The following is a 19,622-nucleotide window of genomic DNA, read 5'->3' on the forward strand; positions in this document are numbered from 1 at the left end:
CGGAATACAGAAACAAAGGCCTGAGCAAGCGAGATGTCACTATCCGTAACACTGCGTGGTAAAAAGAAACGTGTGATACATGATAGCAGAACTCTTTTTTTGACGTCCAGTCGGCACTTACCGGCACGTTGACAATTTAATCTGATAGAATTCATGTTTAATCATGCTTGTGTAAGTGTATACGTGCACATATTTTTACACACAGATGTAAACCAATTTGGATTTCATTTGACAGCTCGAGATTGTTGCTCTATTCCGCTAGGTATATTAACTTTATGGTATGTCTGCTATAAAAATAATTTTATGAAACTTGGCTGATAAACTTTGAGTCCCAGAAGAGGACAAAGGTTATTTGTAAATTGTAATATCTGCGGGAACACCTAGTCAGTAATGTGATAGTTACAAATAGATACAATAACAAAACACACAACTTGTTTTGGAATGGACATCGAAATGTATTGCGTGTAGTTACACAATTATTTTTATAATACTGGAACTTCTACGTTGTCTTAGCCACCTCATTTCTAACTATTTATTTCGGCGGACGTAGCCTTAATTGCACCACTAACATTTGGTGTACATAAATCATAATATTGTAAGTCATAACCATGAAGAAAATATATCGAAAATAATTTATACTTCATCCGTCGCTCTATCGAGGGCGGCGTCGCACAAAGACAATAGAAGTCTATTCTTCAAAGCCTTGAATCATGTCAATTGTGATCAAAATCTACAGACTTATCGAGAACTTTCCGATGTAAAAGAGGCATTGAATAGCGAAGTGACGTTCACTATGTTAATCGCGGATTTTGCACTGAACTTAGCGATTAAATCATTGAAAGGGACTTTTTGTTATGTAGCTGGAACTGCTGGAAGTAACTATTTTCGCAGAGCTATAGGTACTAGATACATAGTATCCGAATATACTAAAACTGATGTGAAAGGTAAAGGATTTTTTGATATTTTGGTATGTCTTTTTGCCTATCGATGACCAAAGGAGTCATTTTTATATTGTTCAAGTATGTAATACACAAAGACACTATCTGTTTCTTAGCTTCCACAACTATCATGGCAGACCACAGAAAAACTAACATTCAACACGGTCACATTAACTTGACGCATCGCTGGAATGCAATAACATGCCCGCTCCATAATGACGTCATCAAACCATGCGTCTTGTAATAGGTAGCAAGACAATTTATTTTCACGTATAATATTGGGCTCCCGTAATAAAGTGTATTTACGCTGTTACCAGTCAAATAATTTTAATGCTTTGCACAAACTCTGCGAAATCTATGAAAGAGGTATTTGAATTCAACTTTAAAGCTCATCTGAGCGTAAGCGTTTGAGATGTGCTTTCAAATCTATTGATAGTCGAGTGGATCTGAATTTACTATTAGCGTATATCACTCGAACACGCGGAACACGTGCTTGCTATGTAGGTAAGTATGCATTTCAACTCGTGCTATCTACTAGATATTATTTTGCCCAAAACTGTTGCGTCTTGAGTTTATCACACGTGACCGTACATTTTGCCGAATGCTCAAAGTAAACTTTCATATTATTCCGGTTTAAAAGGTAAACACTTTCACATTTATAATAGGTATTGTTCACTTCAGTATAATGGATGTCTCAGATTTAGAGCAATTTTCCGATAACTGTAAGACAGTTAAATTTAGTGCCATAGTTTAAATTCTTCGTGTAGTTGTGATTCATGAATGGGCCTTTACGGAATAACTGGCGGTTAAGATGATATTAAATCATTTACTCAGTTGCCATAATTCAGGTCAAACTTGCAGTAATTTCGGTACTAAATTCTGACATGCAAGGGTACAATTTGTTAATTCCATTGACAATTTGCTTTAGGTATAACGACAGACTCAATTGCTAAAATTGCAATTTGCTGCAATTTCCAAATTTTCATGATTTGAGTTACGAAATATTATATCATAATGCAAATGTATTAAACTATTATGTTAACATAATATACATTGTACAAAAAATATAGTTACCTACTTTTCTTTTGATAAAAAATCTCCCATTTATTTTGAGTTAGGTGGATTTGCTATTAAGATGGTAATGAAGGTTTGCTATTTGCTAATGGTTTGCTATTAAGATGGTAATGAAGATAATGAAGATTGTTAAAATTTCTCGTTAACGATCCTAAAATTTTCAGAACTATATAGGTGAAAATTAAAGACCTCTTCCATTTTCAGCTTTATAGTTCTTCAATAATTAAGACCGCTAAAACGTTAACCTTAATGGTTTTTGAATTTTAAAGATCTTTGAGACGTTATTAATTAAAGTACTCTTAAAGACCATTGAATTGAAAATTCGAGGGACATTAAAATTCCCGAATTGAATTTCTTACCCGCAAGGCCTCTCGGTGAACACAATGTAGTCTTTATGCAGATCGGCGTCTCGCTCGACGAACTTGACGCAAGTGAAATTCTCCCAATGCCTCATGGCTTGTTTGAACAGTGATTTGTGGGCGCCGCTGAAATTGCCATCAATCTCGTAAGGAATTACTCCGTTCTCCCAGATCCTCTCCTTGCGGTTGGTTGCAGCGCGGGCGGTGCGGTGTCTACGTTTTATCTGGAGGTAATTAAAATTGAGGGAAGTTTAAATTGAATTTATAGATCATTTCTATACTTACTAGAGTATCAGAAAAAATAGGCCATGTGCGAGTCGGACTCGCGCACGAAGGGTTCCTTACCGATATAGAGCAAAAATAGGCAAAAAATTGTGTTTTAAAATTATTTTATTTGATTTTATTTTAAAATTATTATTAAATATTAAATTACACTCAAAAAAAAAAGAAGTGTAAAAAAATCAAATGCCTACCTGTTACCACTATTGATATAGAGCAAAAGAGGCCGAAAAAATCACGTTTGTTGTATGGGAGCCCCCCTTAAGTATATTTTTTTTATTATTTTCAGTAGGTGTTTGTTGTTATAGCGGCAACAGATATACATAATCTGTGAAAATTTCAGAAGTCTATCTATAGCGGTGTTTGAGATACAGCCTGGAGACAGACAGACGCACAGACAACGAAATCTTAGTAATAGGGTCCCGTTTTTACCCTTTGGGTACGGAACCCTAAAAATCAAGGCATAGTCTTAGGTAACTTGGTAAGAGTACTAAATAATAATGTGAAAATTTCTTTATACTGTGCCACATTAATAATGATATTTGACTTACCTCTGTATGGTTAAGCAATTGACTTTCGTCAGCTATTAAATCATCATCAGTGTCACGTACAGACCAATCTTTAAACTGTTGGAATTCGGTAGGTATCTCTTTCTTCACTGGAGGCTTCGGTTCAAACCTTTCCTCGAACTCATGTACTGGTATTTCATACTTTTTGTAAGTATCCTCAATTTTCTTTTGGTGACGAAAAAATTTTTTCTTCGGCCGCAGCAGGGCATCATCTTCGTCGAGAAAATTATTGTGACCTGTTCTTTCAATAGACTGAATATTTCTTAACCTATAAACAAAGATTAAAACATTATTTAAGCCTGTAAAAAATCTTGTTAAATTTTATATTCGCATGCAAATAGCATAACTTAGGTAATTTATTATAAACATGTAAATATTGGCACAGAGCGGTAAACATAGAATGTACTTGTAAGTGAACGAGGCTTGTAACTAATTTAAGTTCTATTTACAGTCACTCGACTAATAAACCTAACGAACACTTTGCCAGCGTTTGAAGCATCGTGTTGACTAGAGAAATCCATGTTATATTATTTGTTTTCTTTATTTGCTTTTAATTAATTGATGTTTACTCTTCGGATGGTATATAATTAGTGGAGGAAGGTCTATCTTTTAATATTACTCTGCTACATAACACGACTATTAAAGTTATAATATACTTATGATACGCATTTAGTTCAATCAAATTACGAAATAAATAAACATGAACGAACACAGTTTGGGGATTTTAAGGATCGATAGGGGGGTGTATTCTGAGCATGAATTCCAATTTGAGGGGTTCTACTGAGGTCAGCTCAAGGTCCTTTCGATAGAAACTTTTTTTTTATGAAATAAGGGGGCAAATGAGCAAACGGGTCACCTGATGGAAAACAACTACCATCGCCCATGGACATCCGCAGCATCAGAAGAGCCGCAGGTGCGTTGCCGGCCTTTTAAGAGGGAATAGGATAGCAGGGGAGGGTAGGGATGGGAAGGGAAGGGAATAGGGGAGGGTAAGGAAGGGAATAGGGTAGGGGATTGGGCCTCTGGTAATCTCTCTCACTCACTCAGCGAAACACAGTGCAAGCGCTGTTTCACGCCGGTTTTCTGTGAGAACGTGGTATTTCTCCGGTCGAGTCGGCCCATTCGTGCCGAGGCATGGCTCTCCCACGTATAGCGTGTGTAAACGCGTTTAATTCGCATTTTATTGGACTAATTAATTATTATAGAATCAGAACTTACCTTCTTCTGCTGCCGTGACGTCGTCTTCTTCGTCGCTTGTGACCTACGGAACTATCAATTAAAGTCTGCAAACTCTCAGTTGGTTTTGGCAATTCATTTGCTTCATAATCCTTTCTTAACTCTTCCTTAGTTTTATTTATTAGACTTTTCTCTTTTTTGTCGAAATTTTCTTCTTCATCTGTATGAAGCACTCCATTCGTAGGAGCAGGCGCTACAGTAGGATGATCTGGCATATTTTTAAATCTAATATTGTTATTATTATCACCAGTTATTTCCCGACTATTACTCTGTATCTTATTTGTTACTTCATCCATTTTGTTAGAGTAATTGGCAAGTTGGATATTGGGATAAAATTCGTCAAGATTTAATATGTTATCGCTTGAAATATTCACGACTAAAACGCCGTCTTGTTCCAAGCTTTCTGTTTCTGTTAGATTATCAGTAATATTTGGAGTATTTGTTTTTGCTGGAGTATTCATGTCAGTATTATCAATAACTTCTTCTGGTGGTAGTTTCCCATTTTTCATTAGTAATGACTTATCAAGTCCTGCTGGCAGTACCTAAAGAAGTAAAAAAATATATATTACACATATAATCTAATATATAAAAATAAGTCAGGGTTTCCTTCCTGACGCTTTAACTCCAGAATGCACGCACGAATCGATTTCCACGGTTTTGCATTCGTTGGAAAGGTCTCGGGTTCCGTGAGGTCTATAGAAAAAAATATCAGAAAAAACTTCAAGAGAAAAGCAGGAAAACAGGGAAAATCATTTGCCGGGACAGCTACTGTGATCTTTAAAAGTGCTGTGAAAATAGAAAACTTTCATACTTTGGTTAGCAAAGAAGCTTCGTTGTACTTCTTCGGTTTCTCTTGTGATAATGGAAGAGGTTGTTTTGTTCTTTTTCTTAAAATATCAGGCATTCCTTCTTCTTCTACTTGTAATCCTTCTAATAGTACTTCTTTTTTCAGTCTTTCAACTTCTTCCTGTAGAGACTTATTGATTTTGGAGGTCGATGGGGCAGTGTTAGCTGGCTTATAATTATAATCGGAGCTGGGTATCGCGATATCTCCTTGGAAGTTCTCTGAAACAATTAAATGAATAAAAATTGAAATGATTTAAGACTTTTCATAACTAGCTAAAATAAATATTTTTATAAAATGAGCGCGGCGTACAAAAATAATGTAACATATGAGAGCGTAGATAGAAAAATGGATTTAACTTTTCCTCGCTTCGGTTTCATCAATAAATCGCTGCGATAAACGCAAATGAATGGATACAGCTTCGAAACAAAAAAAAATAAAAAGCAGCCAAGTGCGAGTTGGACTCGCCCATGAAGGGTTCCGCAACAGTTATAAGGTTTATTTTAATGAAATTAAAAGGTTTTTGATTTATTTTCATATTTCAGTTGATTTAATGAAAATTAATTTAAGGTTTACCATTTATGACGTATAAAAAGACTACTTGCTAGATCTCGTTCAAACCAATTTTCGTTGGTAGTTTTTATAGTAATGTACATCATATATTATTTGTAGACTTATGATTACTTTAGAAGTTAAAGGGGGGGGGGGGGGGGGGACAAAAATTTTTCCAATTTGGAAGAGTGTATCTCGCAAACTATTCAGGTTACAAAAACATTATAGAAGAAACTTGAACATGATTTTTAAAGACCTATTCATAGATACCCCACACGCATAGGTTAGATGAAAAAAAAAATTTTTTATTGGCTTAAGGTTTACTTGGCATTTATGACGTATAAAAAAAAACTACTTGCTAGATATCGTTCAAACCAATTTTCATTGGTAGTTTTTATAGTAATGTACATCATATATTATTTTTAGACTTATCACGCCCCTACTTTAGAAGTTAGAGGGGGGGGGACACATTTTACCTCTTTAGAAGAGTCTCTCTCGCAAACTATTCAGGTTAGAAAAAATTGTCATGAGAAACCTCAATATGATTTTTGAAGACCTATCCATAGATACCCCACACGTATAGGTACGATGAAAAAAATTTTTTTTTGTTTCAGTTGTACCTATGGGGCTACCTTAAATAAGTACCTAAAATTTCTAATAATTTTTCCATTTTTGTATCAAAATCTTAATGCGGTTTACAGACTACATCTACTTACCAATTTTCAATACTATAGCTTTTATGGTTTCGGAGGAAAGTGGCTGTGACATACGGACGGACAGACAGACAGACAGACAGACAGACATGAAGAATCTATAAGGTTCCGTTTTTTGCCATTTGGCTACGGAACCCTAAAAACACGGCCATAACAGATATCGTTAACGGAAACGTTTCAATATTCCGCACTAGAAGTGCCCGCAGAGTGCCGCATGCGGCTATTTCACTGAAAAACTGACCTCGTCTTTATGCTTAGCTTTATTGTTTTTAAACTTGGATGATCATCGTCGTCTATGGTTTACATAACGTTGAAGTGGCAGGACGTTTCAGCTTTGTAAGTTTCCGAAACGTCGGGAAAACCGTAATGGAAAAACAAGGTATGTAATTCCGTAAAAAAAACTGCGTGATCAGCTGATTTGCAGGTTTAACAAAAATTACAAATATAATAAATAAGTAGCTGTCCCGGTGAACTTCGTGTCACTTTAAAACCTTCCCTGGACTTCTACGAATATTTTAAAACTAAAATCAGCGAAATCCGTTCAGCCGTTTTGGAGTTTTAGCGCGACTAACACATTTGAAAATCCATTTTTATATATAAGAGATAGATAATATTAGTATTTTTGTTCACTAATAACCATTTTGCCGCTTTCTTAAAATTCTATTAATATTCTCTTTTCTTTATAAAAAAAATAGTAAACTTCGCTAAGAAAATGTTTAGTAATTAATTTAGGTGCGGGAACGAACTGCTAATTTATGCATAGACTGCTATTTTTCGATGGCTCAAAGCTACCACACTACAGCCTTTCATAAGCTCTCTTATTAATTAGTGTGCACTACAGATTGACTAAGTTGGCTGTTTTTGAAAGGCACGTAAGAGCTGGATACATTCGCAAGTTTACAATGCAGAGCTTAGAGTAAGGATGTAAAGACTTAAAGCACGAAGTATTCAGTAGACGTTACTAGTTGTAGTGTTAGTACTATACTACCTAGACATAATTTGTTGCACCTATCTACCATAAAGCTTTTTTCTTAACTTCTTAGCTAAGAATATTAATTTAAGAAATATTCGATTTGCATTAATATCATAGATCCTTTACAATTATTTTTATGTTTCTAGCTGAGAATAGTTTATAACGCTTCCTCTCTAGACTTTATTCAAGTTAGTACCTACAATTGAATGTCACTTTATGTAATAAGTATACTTTTTTAGAGTATTTGTAATTAAAGATTAAAAATGTAGTAATTAACATTAATATACAGGGTGTAACAAAAACAAGTGATAATACTTTAGGGTGTGTACGTGTTCCTTGTAGAGAGTTCACTGTGGAAGTAGCAGCGCTGAAAGACCAGAATTTTTTTCACTTTTGTATGGGGAAACTCGTGACGCTCGGGCCCTTGTACATACAAAAGTGAAAAAAAATGTTCGTCTTTCAGCGCTGCTACTTTCACAGTGAACTCCATACAAGGAACATGTACACACCCTAAAGTATTACTAGTAAACTAATTGAGAATTTTACATTTGCAGTGTAATATATCGTGCATCGTTGCAGGCGATTAACAGCGCATACATCTGCCGCGCCATAAAATTTAATGATCGTTTCCAAACATCTGCGACCCACTGCTTGTTGCCAATTAATTAATTCTGCATACACGCCTACAACACCCGTATTGGACAGTTTTGTTTACGATAGCAACGCGGCAACGTCCGTGTAATTTGTAGATTGATCCAATACTTGCTTTGCAAAATATTTCGTTGGCGAAAACAAATTGAACATGAGAAATTAATTTTAAGCATTGCACTTTTTGTGTGTTCTTAAACTCTTTCTGCTCTTCATGTCCAAAATGTTGGACTGACTTTTGAGTGAAATTTTGCACCGAGTTACTTTGTGTTCCGGGAAAGGATAGTAAAGTTTTTGATTTCGAAACATAATAAATACTTTAATATTATTATATGGTTTCCGCACGATAAACTAATCCAAAAAAGGAACTAAATTGCGGTCATTATCAAGTTTTTTTCCTTCCTTGATTAATTTAAAATTACGCCTTCGATTTTTTTTGATTAAAAGCACAAACTTTTTGGAAACAGGCTTGCACTGAAAGATTATGTAGGTATACGATTTTCTCCATCGATTTCCTATGAGTAATCCAGTCACGGAACCTAACCAATTTGTCCAAAATTACTTCTTTCACCCTTTTCTAATACGACAAAGCAAGGAATTGAAATGGTTTTGACTTGTATAACACAGCGATTATGTGACAAAAGCTACGAATAATAAAAAAAAAAAACTAGGCCTTTACTGATGATTTATACAGTATTTTTCAGAGCGAACTAACCACTCTTCAAATACTGTAAGTGCCTGGGACAAGATTTTTAAATGTCCGTATGGTTGCCCAAGCGCATAGGTACGGCATTCTCGCATCATAGTCGGCCTATTCCAGAGGAAAGAACTAGTCAATACGTCTGGGACCAACTATGTGCGGGTTTCCTCAAGATGTTTTCCTTCACAGTACGAGCGTCCGTATTATGTACTTGAGATCATAAAATGTCTCTGCCTCCATCCGGGTTCGAACCTGTACCCTCTAAGAGTGCGAACCGAAGGTCAACCCATTAGGCCACGGACGATCTGAATAATAAAGTGGGACAAAATGCCCTTCCAGCGCTTCTATTTTCATAATGAACTCTACATATTGTAACATAAGGGACACATTACACATACCTATTACAGGCCCTAAAATATTAAAAAAGTTTTGTTCTGTAACACACCGTATAAAAATATTATGATTTCCCTTTTTAATATTTATAAGTGTATCTGGTTGAAATTCTGTGCAATATGCATATAGTAAATGTTGTTACGAGAAACCTCCCAAATCTCAAACAGATTGAGTAAGCTGGGCCCAAATCAAAAGCGATAGCATGCGTACGCGTATAAATTAATCTTTGTTTATAAACCTATTAACAGAAACACTGCAATTATTAACGATTAAAAGCTGGATAAGACCACAGACATTTTTAGTTAAATATAATATTTTAATTTAAAATATAACAAAACCTGTAATAGTTTAGTAGTTACCCCAGACTCTAGTTAAATATTTGTAATATTGTTTTTAATAACCGCTAATATAGACGCTTTAGACCAGGTCAATCTCTACCAGACTGGGGGGCGCATTTTCATTGCATGCGAGCTCTATCGACCAGTGAAAATGCGCCATGACGTGGCACATTCTCGAAGTAAGATGATGTTCAGAATGTTTTCAAATCAACAAAATAATAATAACGCTTCAGCTTATGAATTATACACCTTGTATAATTCAATATAGACCAAACAGCACGCAGATACAATCGATCAGACGGAGGCTTACACGGCTGATGCACAACACGACAGTTCCGGGTGATCGCTACATGATAGCCCTGTCACTGGCAATTATGTGGATTAATCTACCGTATACTGTAGTTATATTTTGTATCTTAATACACAATATAACTACATTACACAGTAGAATAACTAAACCGTCTCTTTGAAATTAAACTCGAGACATAATAATATGTATCACTTGGCTACCTAAATATTGCATTAAATAGTAACAAAAAATATCTTAAGACTGAGGTGCCTGCCCTCAATTTCTGCGGCTAGTATAAAGCTAGCAGCTATTTTCAATGAAACTATATATAATAGTCGAAGCCAGAGGATAGTTAGCATAATATTATTTTAGATTAAGAAAAATTAAACCAAAGAAACAATATTTTTTCTATTGAACCCCCGTAAAATTGTTATAGCTATATTATTTCTCTATAAATTAATGTTTGTCGGTAATTCTCGAATTTTAACTACATCAAAATATATACATAATATCGAAAACGATTGCAAAATCTGTATAAAAATAGCCCAACATTTACCCGCAATAACGTTCTCGTACAAAACGTAACTTAAAACAATTTCACATCACATAAACGTGAAATATATTTTTCGACGTATTACACCGCAAATACCCCATTTCGTCCATATTCGAGCAATGAGTGTAGTGGACCACGCTGAGCTGCGGCTGGCAGTTTGATGTGTTATCGCGTGCTGAAAAATGCTATGATATATTTTATTTATTTTATTTTATCATGTTTGGGGGGCTTACAGCTAACTATATTAAATTTACTCTAAATTATAGAAAACGAAAAGCCAATTACAAGCCTTTTGATACTAGCTGTCCCGGCAAACGTTGTTTTGCCATATATATATTTTTCTTTTTGTATGAAAAATAGATGTTGGCCGATTCTCAGACCTACTCAACATGCTCACAAAATCTCATGAGAATCGGTCAAGCCGTTTCGGAGGAGTATGGCAACGAAAACTGTGACACGAGAATTTTATATATTAGATTTGTTGGCTTTTATCTAAATTGATGTTTATCAGTGTTCATGAAAATTTTTCAGGAAGTAACATAATCGTAATATTACTGAGACTTCATCGTCTTTTGATTACCATCTAATTTAAACCAGGCAAATATCTACAAGGTGTAACAAAATAATCGGCCAACTGCGAGTCGGACTGGCGTACAAAGGGTTCCGTACCATTATAGAGCAAAATTAGGCCAAAAATTGTGTTTTTTGTATGGGAGCCCACCTTAATTCTTTATTTTATTTTAATATTATGACTAAATATTAAAGTACATAATATATAACTAAGGACTTTGAGAAAAATTCAAGTACCTACCTGTTGTCATTATTGATATAGAGCAAAAAAGGCAAAAAAAATCACGTTTGTTGTATGGGAGCCCCCTTAAGGGGGCGACCAACCCAAAAAACCTTTTCTCTTCACACTCACGCCCGTCTTTCATATGCCAAGTGAAAAAGAACGACGCGGGATCATCGCCAAGTTAGCGGGCAGTTATACTTAGGTATTCTTTTTTTTTAAAGGATATCTATTAAGTTATAAAAAAAATATGAAACATAATCCCGGCCTTATCTATATTGTAATTATACTAAAAAGTTTAAAGCTTTATTTTAATACATTACTCGAATACTAGCAGTATTTAACGTGTTAATTATAGGTGATTTAGAAGCAATTTGCTGCATCTTGATTTAACATTCAGTTTTTCATTAATATTGATATTACAGACGATCATGATCATATATATACAACAATTTTCAAGAAATTTAGTATATAGGGGGTTTCGGGGGCGATAAATCGATCTAGCTACGAATCATTTTCATAAAATGTCTTTTTATTCGTGTTTTATCGATAATCGATAAACTGAAAAATATGACTGTTCCTGACATCTATTGGCGAATAATAATACTATTTTGTTGGCAACTAATTGTTTTAACGACCAGTAGATGGCGTTATTAAGTAACACGAAGTCAATGAGTGTTTGCTATACCGAGCAAAGCTCGGTCATCCAGTTACTAGTATATTTAACTGTTATTATTTGATTTATTAAATATTTATTACAATTATTTATTACAATAATTATTATGCCAGTCACAATATGAAGACCTTTACTTGTGGTATTTCTATCCACCTAAACATAGAGAGCTAAAATATTAAGGTGCCCACGGGACAATTAGTCGTTTCGATCGATCGTCAAGAAAATCGTCCAATCGAAATTTTGAACGTAAAATCGTTTGCGATATTGCTACACACGTACAATTTGTCGTTCGATTTTAACATCGAGGATATAAATCGTTACGATAATTGTCCCGTGTACGGCCACCTTTAGAGCATTTTTTGTACAAAACGATTTAGATAACCGGGATTAATGGAGTGACGTTTTGATTGAATGTCGAAGTCGTCGAATAAAATTCTATTAAAATATGAAGTCTCTTTCATTTTCAGTATTCGTTTGATATCCTTCATCATTTACATTTCAAAGTATTGCCTTGGTAAATCAGTGAAAATCCCTGAAACAAGGGTGTGTAGGAATAAAAAAATATGGACAATGGGTATAGATTCGTATTCGGAAGATTTAATTATTCACTGGCATTATTATGAACGTTTCATTTTATTTATGGATCACTGTTAGTGTCTAAACACACCATGCCGAAGTTCCGCGGCGGAAATTCCTCATGATTACGTCAGCAATGTCAAACGTATACAATATAACGCGTTACGCGAAGAAATTTCGGCATGGTGTGTCATCGGTAATTTAAAATATATTGCAGGCGGAATGACGCCGAACTTCCGCCGCGAAAATTCGGCACAGTGTGTTTAGACATTAAACTTTGTTAATTGACATTAATTTATTGGTAAGTATAATATTATTTACATTTTAGCATGAATTTTTCATCCACACAAAAACACATTTTAATACAATGCAATGGTACGCGGCCCGCTAAGCTAAGTCAGGTTGTTTTATAATTAAAATTTTGAAATCAAATATATTTTAGTTATACCTACCTACTATACTCCACTCCCGGGGCTAACTTATCGCTAGCGGTCGTTGACTCCCTGTCAAAAACTTGTCATTTTCCATATAAACCGCGATTGACAATGAAGTGTCAGATATAGAAATGAAAAGTTTTTGACAGGGAGTCAATGACCGCTAGCGACAAGTTAGCCCGAGTGGAGTATAGAGAATGTATAATTAAGCACCAATTGTCTTTAAATCATAAAATCAACTAGCAAGTCAGCATCTAAATCATTAATATTTCACATGAATAATGTATTTGAAAATTAAATGTAAGTATTTGAAAAGCAACGGAATCCACTAATTGGGTAGCTTGGAAAGAAATTTGATTTGTAAAGTGTCACTTGTGTAATTGCCATCTTGAAATCGTAGAAAATGAGATTTGCGGCTTTGTTTTTTTTCTTGGTATTGTTATGAGTTTCATTTTAATAATTGGGTGGATTTAAAAATAATAAGTGTACTATTATTTATTATTAAATGCTTGTAATTAGGGAAATATACAAATTTTATGTAAACAATTCAATCATATAAAACAAATCGCTACTTATCCAATTTTCTACGATTATAGTGAAAGATATAGAATAAAATAATATACAATATCAATAATACTTCGTTAATATAAAAAACAAGTTACAAGGACGAACAAACTTACAATTATGCAATTTTACCTTCCTCTACCTTAAGGTAAAGACTACACACTGATTAGGTAAATAAAACCAATTATGAATTTTAGCAAAACCGCCTTTTATATTTATAGAAATTGTTCGGCTTTATAAAAAATCAGTAGAATGGTCAATATGTTTGTTATATTATGTTACTACTATAAAAACAAATATAATATACAAAACTTGAGAGGTGTCAAGGCCCAAGGGACACCCGAATGGAACGAAGTTATTTCTTATTTTCAAAAAAATATGTATACACTCAAAAAAATATTTAAAAAACGCTATCTATTGACGACCAGGAATGCTAGCAACGCGTCGCTGTTTACTTACTATCAACGCCCTCTGCCCTAACTGCATTACTGCAGGTACTAATAAAAAGGTGTCGAGGTCAAATCAAAGTCAAATATCGTTCTGTCTAGCCTTTAGATTTACGCCAAACGCGCGATAAGGTACTTCGTTCCAAAAACACTATACTTTTTTTTCAATTCGTTTCTGTCAACCCTATTTATTGTTTGAATTATTTATGTTAGCACGACAATTCAAACTTGCACTTTATTTACGATGATTGTGAGTACATTTTTCAACAGCTTCGCTCCTTATTGTCTTGGTCGTTAATTGTTCGGGAGTATTGTCTGCCCTGGGACCTTGCCAAACTGTTAAACGAAAGAATTTATAGATAACTCACAGGAAATTGGAAATTTTCGGGACAGGAAATACCAATATTCAAGCTTCTAAGAAAATGTAATCAATAATTGTTTTATGAAATAAAATTTTGCTGAACGCTTTTTGAAATAAACGTACAGTCTTGCCTGCCTCCTTGTAGGCAACTTAACGTTATAGTAAGTGTTTTTGGTAATTTCCTATTAAATAAGAATTCTTTTAAAAAGTGAAAATGTATGTTACAATTTTTAAAATAATTACTATATCCACACAGTAACCATTGGCTTGACAAAGCCTGTAACTTAGCAAAGATTCTGTTTCCACAAAAAGTCACGAATAAAATACCACACGATGAAAACGCAAACAAACCTTTTTCAGTTTACCTTGTGCTAACAAAAACTTGGCTTAAACCGTAATAAACATCCTTGTCAAAAAATCTTCACGGCACGAAAAAGCCTTGGCTCGAAAGTTTATCCCGGCTATCAATTATGAAAATAATTAAATGGGATTTAGAAAGAAAAAGTAAATTGTATGAAGCAGCCATTCTTCGTAATCTCGCCGCACCGGGCCGTAGTTGGTGTGCGTACACACTACGGCACGCTGCCAGCTGAATGATTGAAACCAGAAAATGATTATTTATTTCGAATATTCAAATCAATGTGTTATAATATTTTGATGGTATACAATTGCGATATACAAATCATAAATAACGAAGAAGGTTCTAAGAGACTTATATGAGGCTGCTTGCCATAATGTTATACATTATGGTAAGCTAGTTTGCTTGGTCGGGTCCAATACAGAAGAATCCGCGTCAATTTCAGTACCTCCAATAGCGCGTTTCTAGATTGTGCTGTTTGGTTTTTTTATTAGGTAGTTCCACTTAAAAACTTAAAAACTGAGACAAAATCATGTTAAATAGAGATTTTACATAATAGTCAGAGGACTATCTACGCTAACGCCAGCTCTACTGAAAAGTGGCAAACGATTATCGTAAACGCCAACAAAATGTATGCGATTTGACATAAGTCACCGCTTCGTTAGCGAATAGTAATGTCAAATCCCATACATTTTGTTGGCGTTTACGATAATCGCTTGACACTAATTGTCTCTAGGCCCCCCTAGTAAACAAGTGGCAAGCTGTCTGCTAACCTTCGAAAACCTATGTATATTTTTAACTGATTGCCGCGCTTTAATGATGATTAAACTTCAATTCAAGAGTTTGACAGACAATAAAGCTGCGTTTCCACCAGAGCTGTGTTGCGAGGGATGTGTTTTTGAGAACCAATAGAATCGCTTCATTGACATGACCTTGCCATGACATCGCTCAGCGTGGCGATGCTATTGGATCTTAAAAACACATTCCTCACAACACATCTCTGGTGGGAACGAAGCCTAATGTTGCTTATCTTAAAATCTTAATTTAATTATAACTTATTAATTAATATTTGTCTTTGAGTACGACAGTAAATCAGCTAAGCAGTAAATCATTATTTCATATTGCTGGATAGGGATACCAAGGGGACTCCAAGTGCGTTCGCGCTCAGAATAAGCAGTTATTTTATGGGCGCGCTCGCGAGCTTTAGTGCCAACATTCAAATTATCTCCCTCTCAATTGTAAATGTATTTAAATCTTGCTATAATTTTATTTTATAATATTATTATATCCTAGATTTATATTTTTAAGTATAATCTGCGTAGCTTATTGTTGTTTTACTTAATATTATTAATAATATATAGATTAAGTGGTTTAGTTATTGGTATATAATATTTAGTATCTAGTCGGTTTAGTTTGTTTAGAAGTTTTTTAAAATATATTTCAATATTGCTCGTTTTCTTTTTATTTCAATATTTTATTGCTCGTTATCTATTCACACGTAATTTCGTTTAAATCGGTTAAAAGGGTTGGTGGTTAAAGGCAATAAGAGTTGACAGACAGACAGACACACTTTTCCATTTATAATATTAGTGTTGATGTGACTCAGATATAAACTATATCTATTCTATAAGAAACACTTAGCCGTATCAAAATAATAGTGAAATATGTTTTGTAGCATAATGGCTGTATTGTTTCGCCCGTTTCGAGCTTACTCGCAAAAACGAACAATGTGCTAAGCCGTCCTTTATCATAACAGTCTTAATATGGGACCTCGTCCCTCGTCTCGTGCCTCCTACCTTCTTACTTTGTACCTTGGACCTATGAACAATGATCTCCTTTGTCCGACACCTTAAGGTCGGTAGTGATTAATAAACTTTTCCATTTCGGAAACTTATCCCGAGCTTCCAGTTTGTGCTCGTCATTTTCATTATTATCAATTACTCATATTACTGGATCCTTCCTGAAAATTAGTGTCATGAAGTTTTTAATACAATGCTCTACAGTGACTATGTTCCGTTCCGTATTTAGTTGCCACGACATCACACGAGTAACAAAAAATATTTTGTTGAAGGTAAAAATTAGCATGTTTTGGACTTAGTTATTATCTATTATATTATATCTATTATTTGGACTTTATTATTGTCTTACCTAATTGTTAATATCAAACTCATATACACAACTTTTACATAACACCAAACTTTTTATAAATATCACACAGACAACTGCAGATGATTATTCGTGTAGATTACGCTCTAAAAAGCTTACCTTAAAGCTACCTTAGCTTTAAGCTACCGAAGTACGTAGGTTTTTCCAATTAATTCGTTTACTATAGTCAAAAATCTTAAAATAGAGACATATAGAGATTATCCTTTGTATTTAACAATGCTACACCTTTAACGACCTATACCAGTATCAATGCTGCCGTGAATAACCGGCGTCGCCCATCGTTCACGGTACAATCGAGTAGATAATAACAACCTCAACCTCTGTGGCTCAGTTGGTGGGCTGTTGGTAGCTCAAGCCGGGGGTCGCGGGTTCAAATCCCGCCAACGGAACAAAAAAGTTTTAAGATATATTTTATAACAAAAAGTCAATTAAACTTTCGCATTTTTAAGAGTACTAGATGATGCCTGCAACTACTTTGCGCCAGAATACATTTATCGCGCGGGAACGGTACATTTTTCAGGGATAAAAGGTATCCGAGGCCCTCTCAAAGTATCTCAATACCAAATTGTTAAATCGGTTCAGCGGTTTAGGCGTGAAGAGGTAACCGACAGACGGACACACTTTCGCATAATCATAATATTAGGTTGGATTCGTTACATGTTTTATAATGTAAAGGTGTTTGTAGTTTGTGATATTTAACACAGAATATATAAATATCTTAAACTAGACGTTCCGCGCGGCTTCGCCCACGTAAACTAGATATTTCACAGACAAATTAGTCCACGAAAATAGCCTATGATCCTTCACGTTGCCTACTTCTTATCTGTGCCAAATAACATGAAAATTGCTCCAGTAGTTTTCAAATAATTTCCCCGTTTTTTTTACATATTTTCTCTCTAGTCTATTTATTCGCTCCAATTTTTTTATTTTTTTATTTAATTCTCATCCCCCTAACTGTGTCAGGGCTTGTTGCTATCTAATTACATAATTTTGTACTTCAGTATTAAAATTTCTTATACATAAAAAGTTCCAATAAATTATTGCTAAATACTAACTAGATACTTACAATTTACAAAATACTATGTCAAAATTAAAACAATAAAAAAAAATACGGCACAACGTTCAACTACCCTAATATCACAGCTTACAATCACAATAGTGTACTAGAATTTATCTTGTTCACAACACGTACTATCCTCTTACAAAAAGAGAGAAACAAATCTTTCTTTTTTCCCCCCAGGATGAGAGGCAGATTCTCACCCATCATCGATGTGACCAATTCTTGCTCAATATCATATCTATTTCTAGCAAAAATTGGACACTCGAGTAACAGGTGAGGAACCGTCTCCTCAACTCCTGGCTGATATAGGCACGACGGATCCTCCTTCAACTTGAATCTGTGCAAGTAGAATGCGAATCCACCGTGTCCAGTCAGAATCTGTGTGGTGTGGTGTGATCTTTTTGACTATTTTGTATGCAGCAGCAGCGCTTGGGGAAAAGAGTTTCGTGACTCCAGCCGTCCTTCCCACCCCGTATCTCCTGTCCCATTCCTCAATCGTATCCTCTCTCAAAATACGCTTGACGAATGAAACAGGACACAGATCGTAGTCAGGTTTCCTTCTCAATCTCAGCGCGGCCTTATTCGCTCCTATTAGCCTTAACGTGATAAAATATGCCTATAGCCTCCTTCGATAAATGGGCTATCTAACACTGAAATAATTTTTCAAATCGGACCAGTAGTTTCTGAGATTAGCGCGATCAAACAAACTCTTCCGCATTATAATATTAGTATAGATTTTCAGGGTCTGTGGTATACAGTTTTTGTTTTTCCCCGCTTATTCATCTCATTACCTAATTCGACAGATACATTTACTTAACCTCCCGCTTTCATGACTGGCCAGATATTGGTTTTGCCCAGTCATCAACTGAAGCTAAATCTATCAATATAATGTATTTAATACAGAAATGGACTACGTTTATCTAATTCTTTGAAATATCTATCAACTCTAAGTTGCGACTACGGCGAAGCTAAAAGAAAAGGTTATAATAATTATAATATTATATTGGATCGGAGAAATAGACAGTAAAAGTAGATAGTTGACAGACCTGCGTCATTTGGTCAGGTTATGTCAATTATTCGTGATCTGTTGGCTGGACTTGACGTAAGCGGACCAAATTATGTAGGATCTTACCATCTACCTATGACTAAATTTCTCTGATAGTAGGTATACTATGCTTGTTCCACCAAAGCGCCCTAAACTATGCAATTTTATGAATAAAAAAAGTAACAAAAAATTAACACTTTTCTACGCGACAGTCCACAATACATTTTGTAACAGCAGCTGACAGCGCGGCCGGTATCAATAGTACAGGCGTGTACATTCGTGGACTCGCTGGACAGTCGCAACGCTCGTAAAACGAGCCGCGCGCTTCCGGTTCACTAGGGATGTCACTTCGCATATCGATGTACCTAATCATCACTATTTTGTTCACGTACTTGTCGGGATACAAAATTATCTTAAACTTTACCCAGGTAGAAGTATCGAATTCGTTTAAATATTTGAGAATAGAAAGGCAACAGACAAAGAGAGACTTTGACATTTTTAATATCAAGGAAATAAATTAATTACTTCATAAAGACGTAATTTGATAAAAATCGAATTAAAATTTTCTTTTGCTTATGAATAAAAATTCTTTAAATACGTTGGGATTTGTGATTACATGAGGTGTAAAAGATTTTATGCATAACTTGTATAATATGAGAAGTATGTGAAACAATATATTTTATTACAA

The 19,622-nt window shown here is 34.8% G+C and overlaps 1 protein-coding gene across 3 annotated transcripts in view; it reads right to left on the reverse strand.

Annotated features, from left to right (window-relative positions):
- The window catches only part of LOC121727229 (tolloid-like protein 1), an 85,277-nt gene that overhangs the window by 36,147 nt on the left and 29,508 nt on the right, over window positions 1-19,622 (reverse strand). For all 3 annotated transcript variants that reach the window (XM_042114940.1, XM_042114939.1, XM_042114941.1), the window contains exons 3-6: window positions 5,267-5,520; window positions 4,438-4,997; window positions 3,202-3,487; window positions 2,372-2,595 (exon numbers count right to left, since the gene is read on the reverse strand). In XM_042114940.1, coding sequence (XP_041970874.1) covers window positions 2,372-2,595; window positions 3,202-3,487; window positions 4,438-4,997; window positions 5,267-5,520 — 1,324 coding nt within the window. The remainder of the gene's footprint in view (window positions 1-2,371; window positions 2,596-3,201; window positions 3,488-4,437; window positions 4,998-5,266; window positions 5,521-19,622) is intronic.

This window comes from Aricia agestis, chromosome 5, assembly GCF_905147365.1.
Source record: "Aricia agestis chromosome 5, ilAriAges1.1, whole genome shotgun sequence".
In the NCBI taxonomy this organism is placed as follows: domain Eukaryota; kingdom Metazoa; phylum Arthropoda; class Insecta; order Lepidoptera; family Lycaenidae; genus Aricia; species Aricia agestis.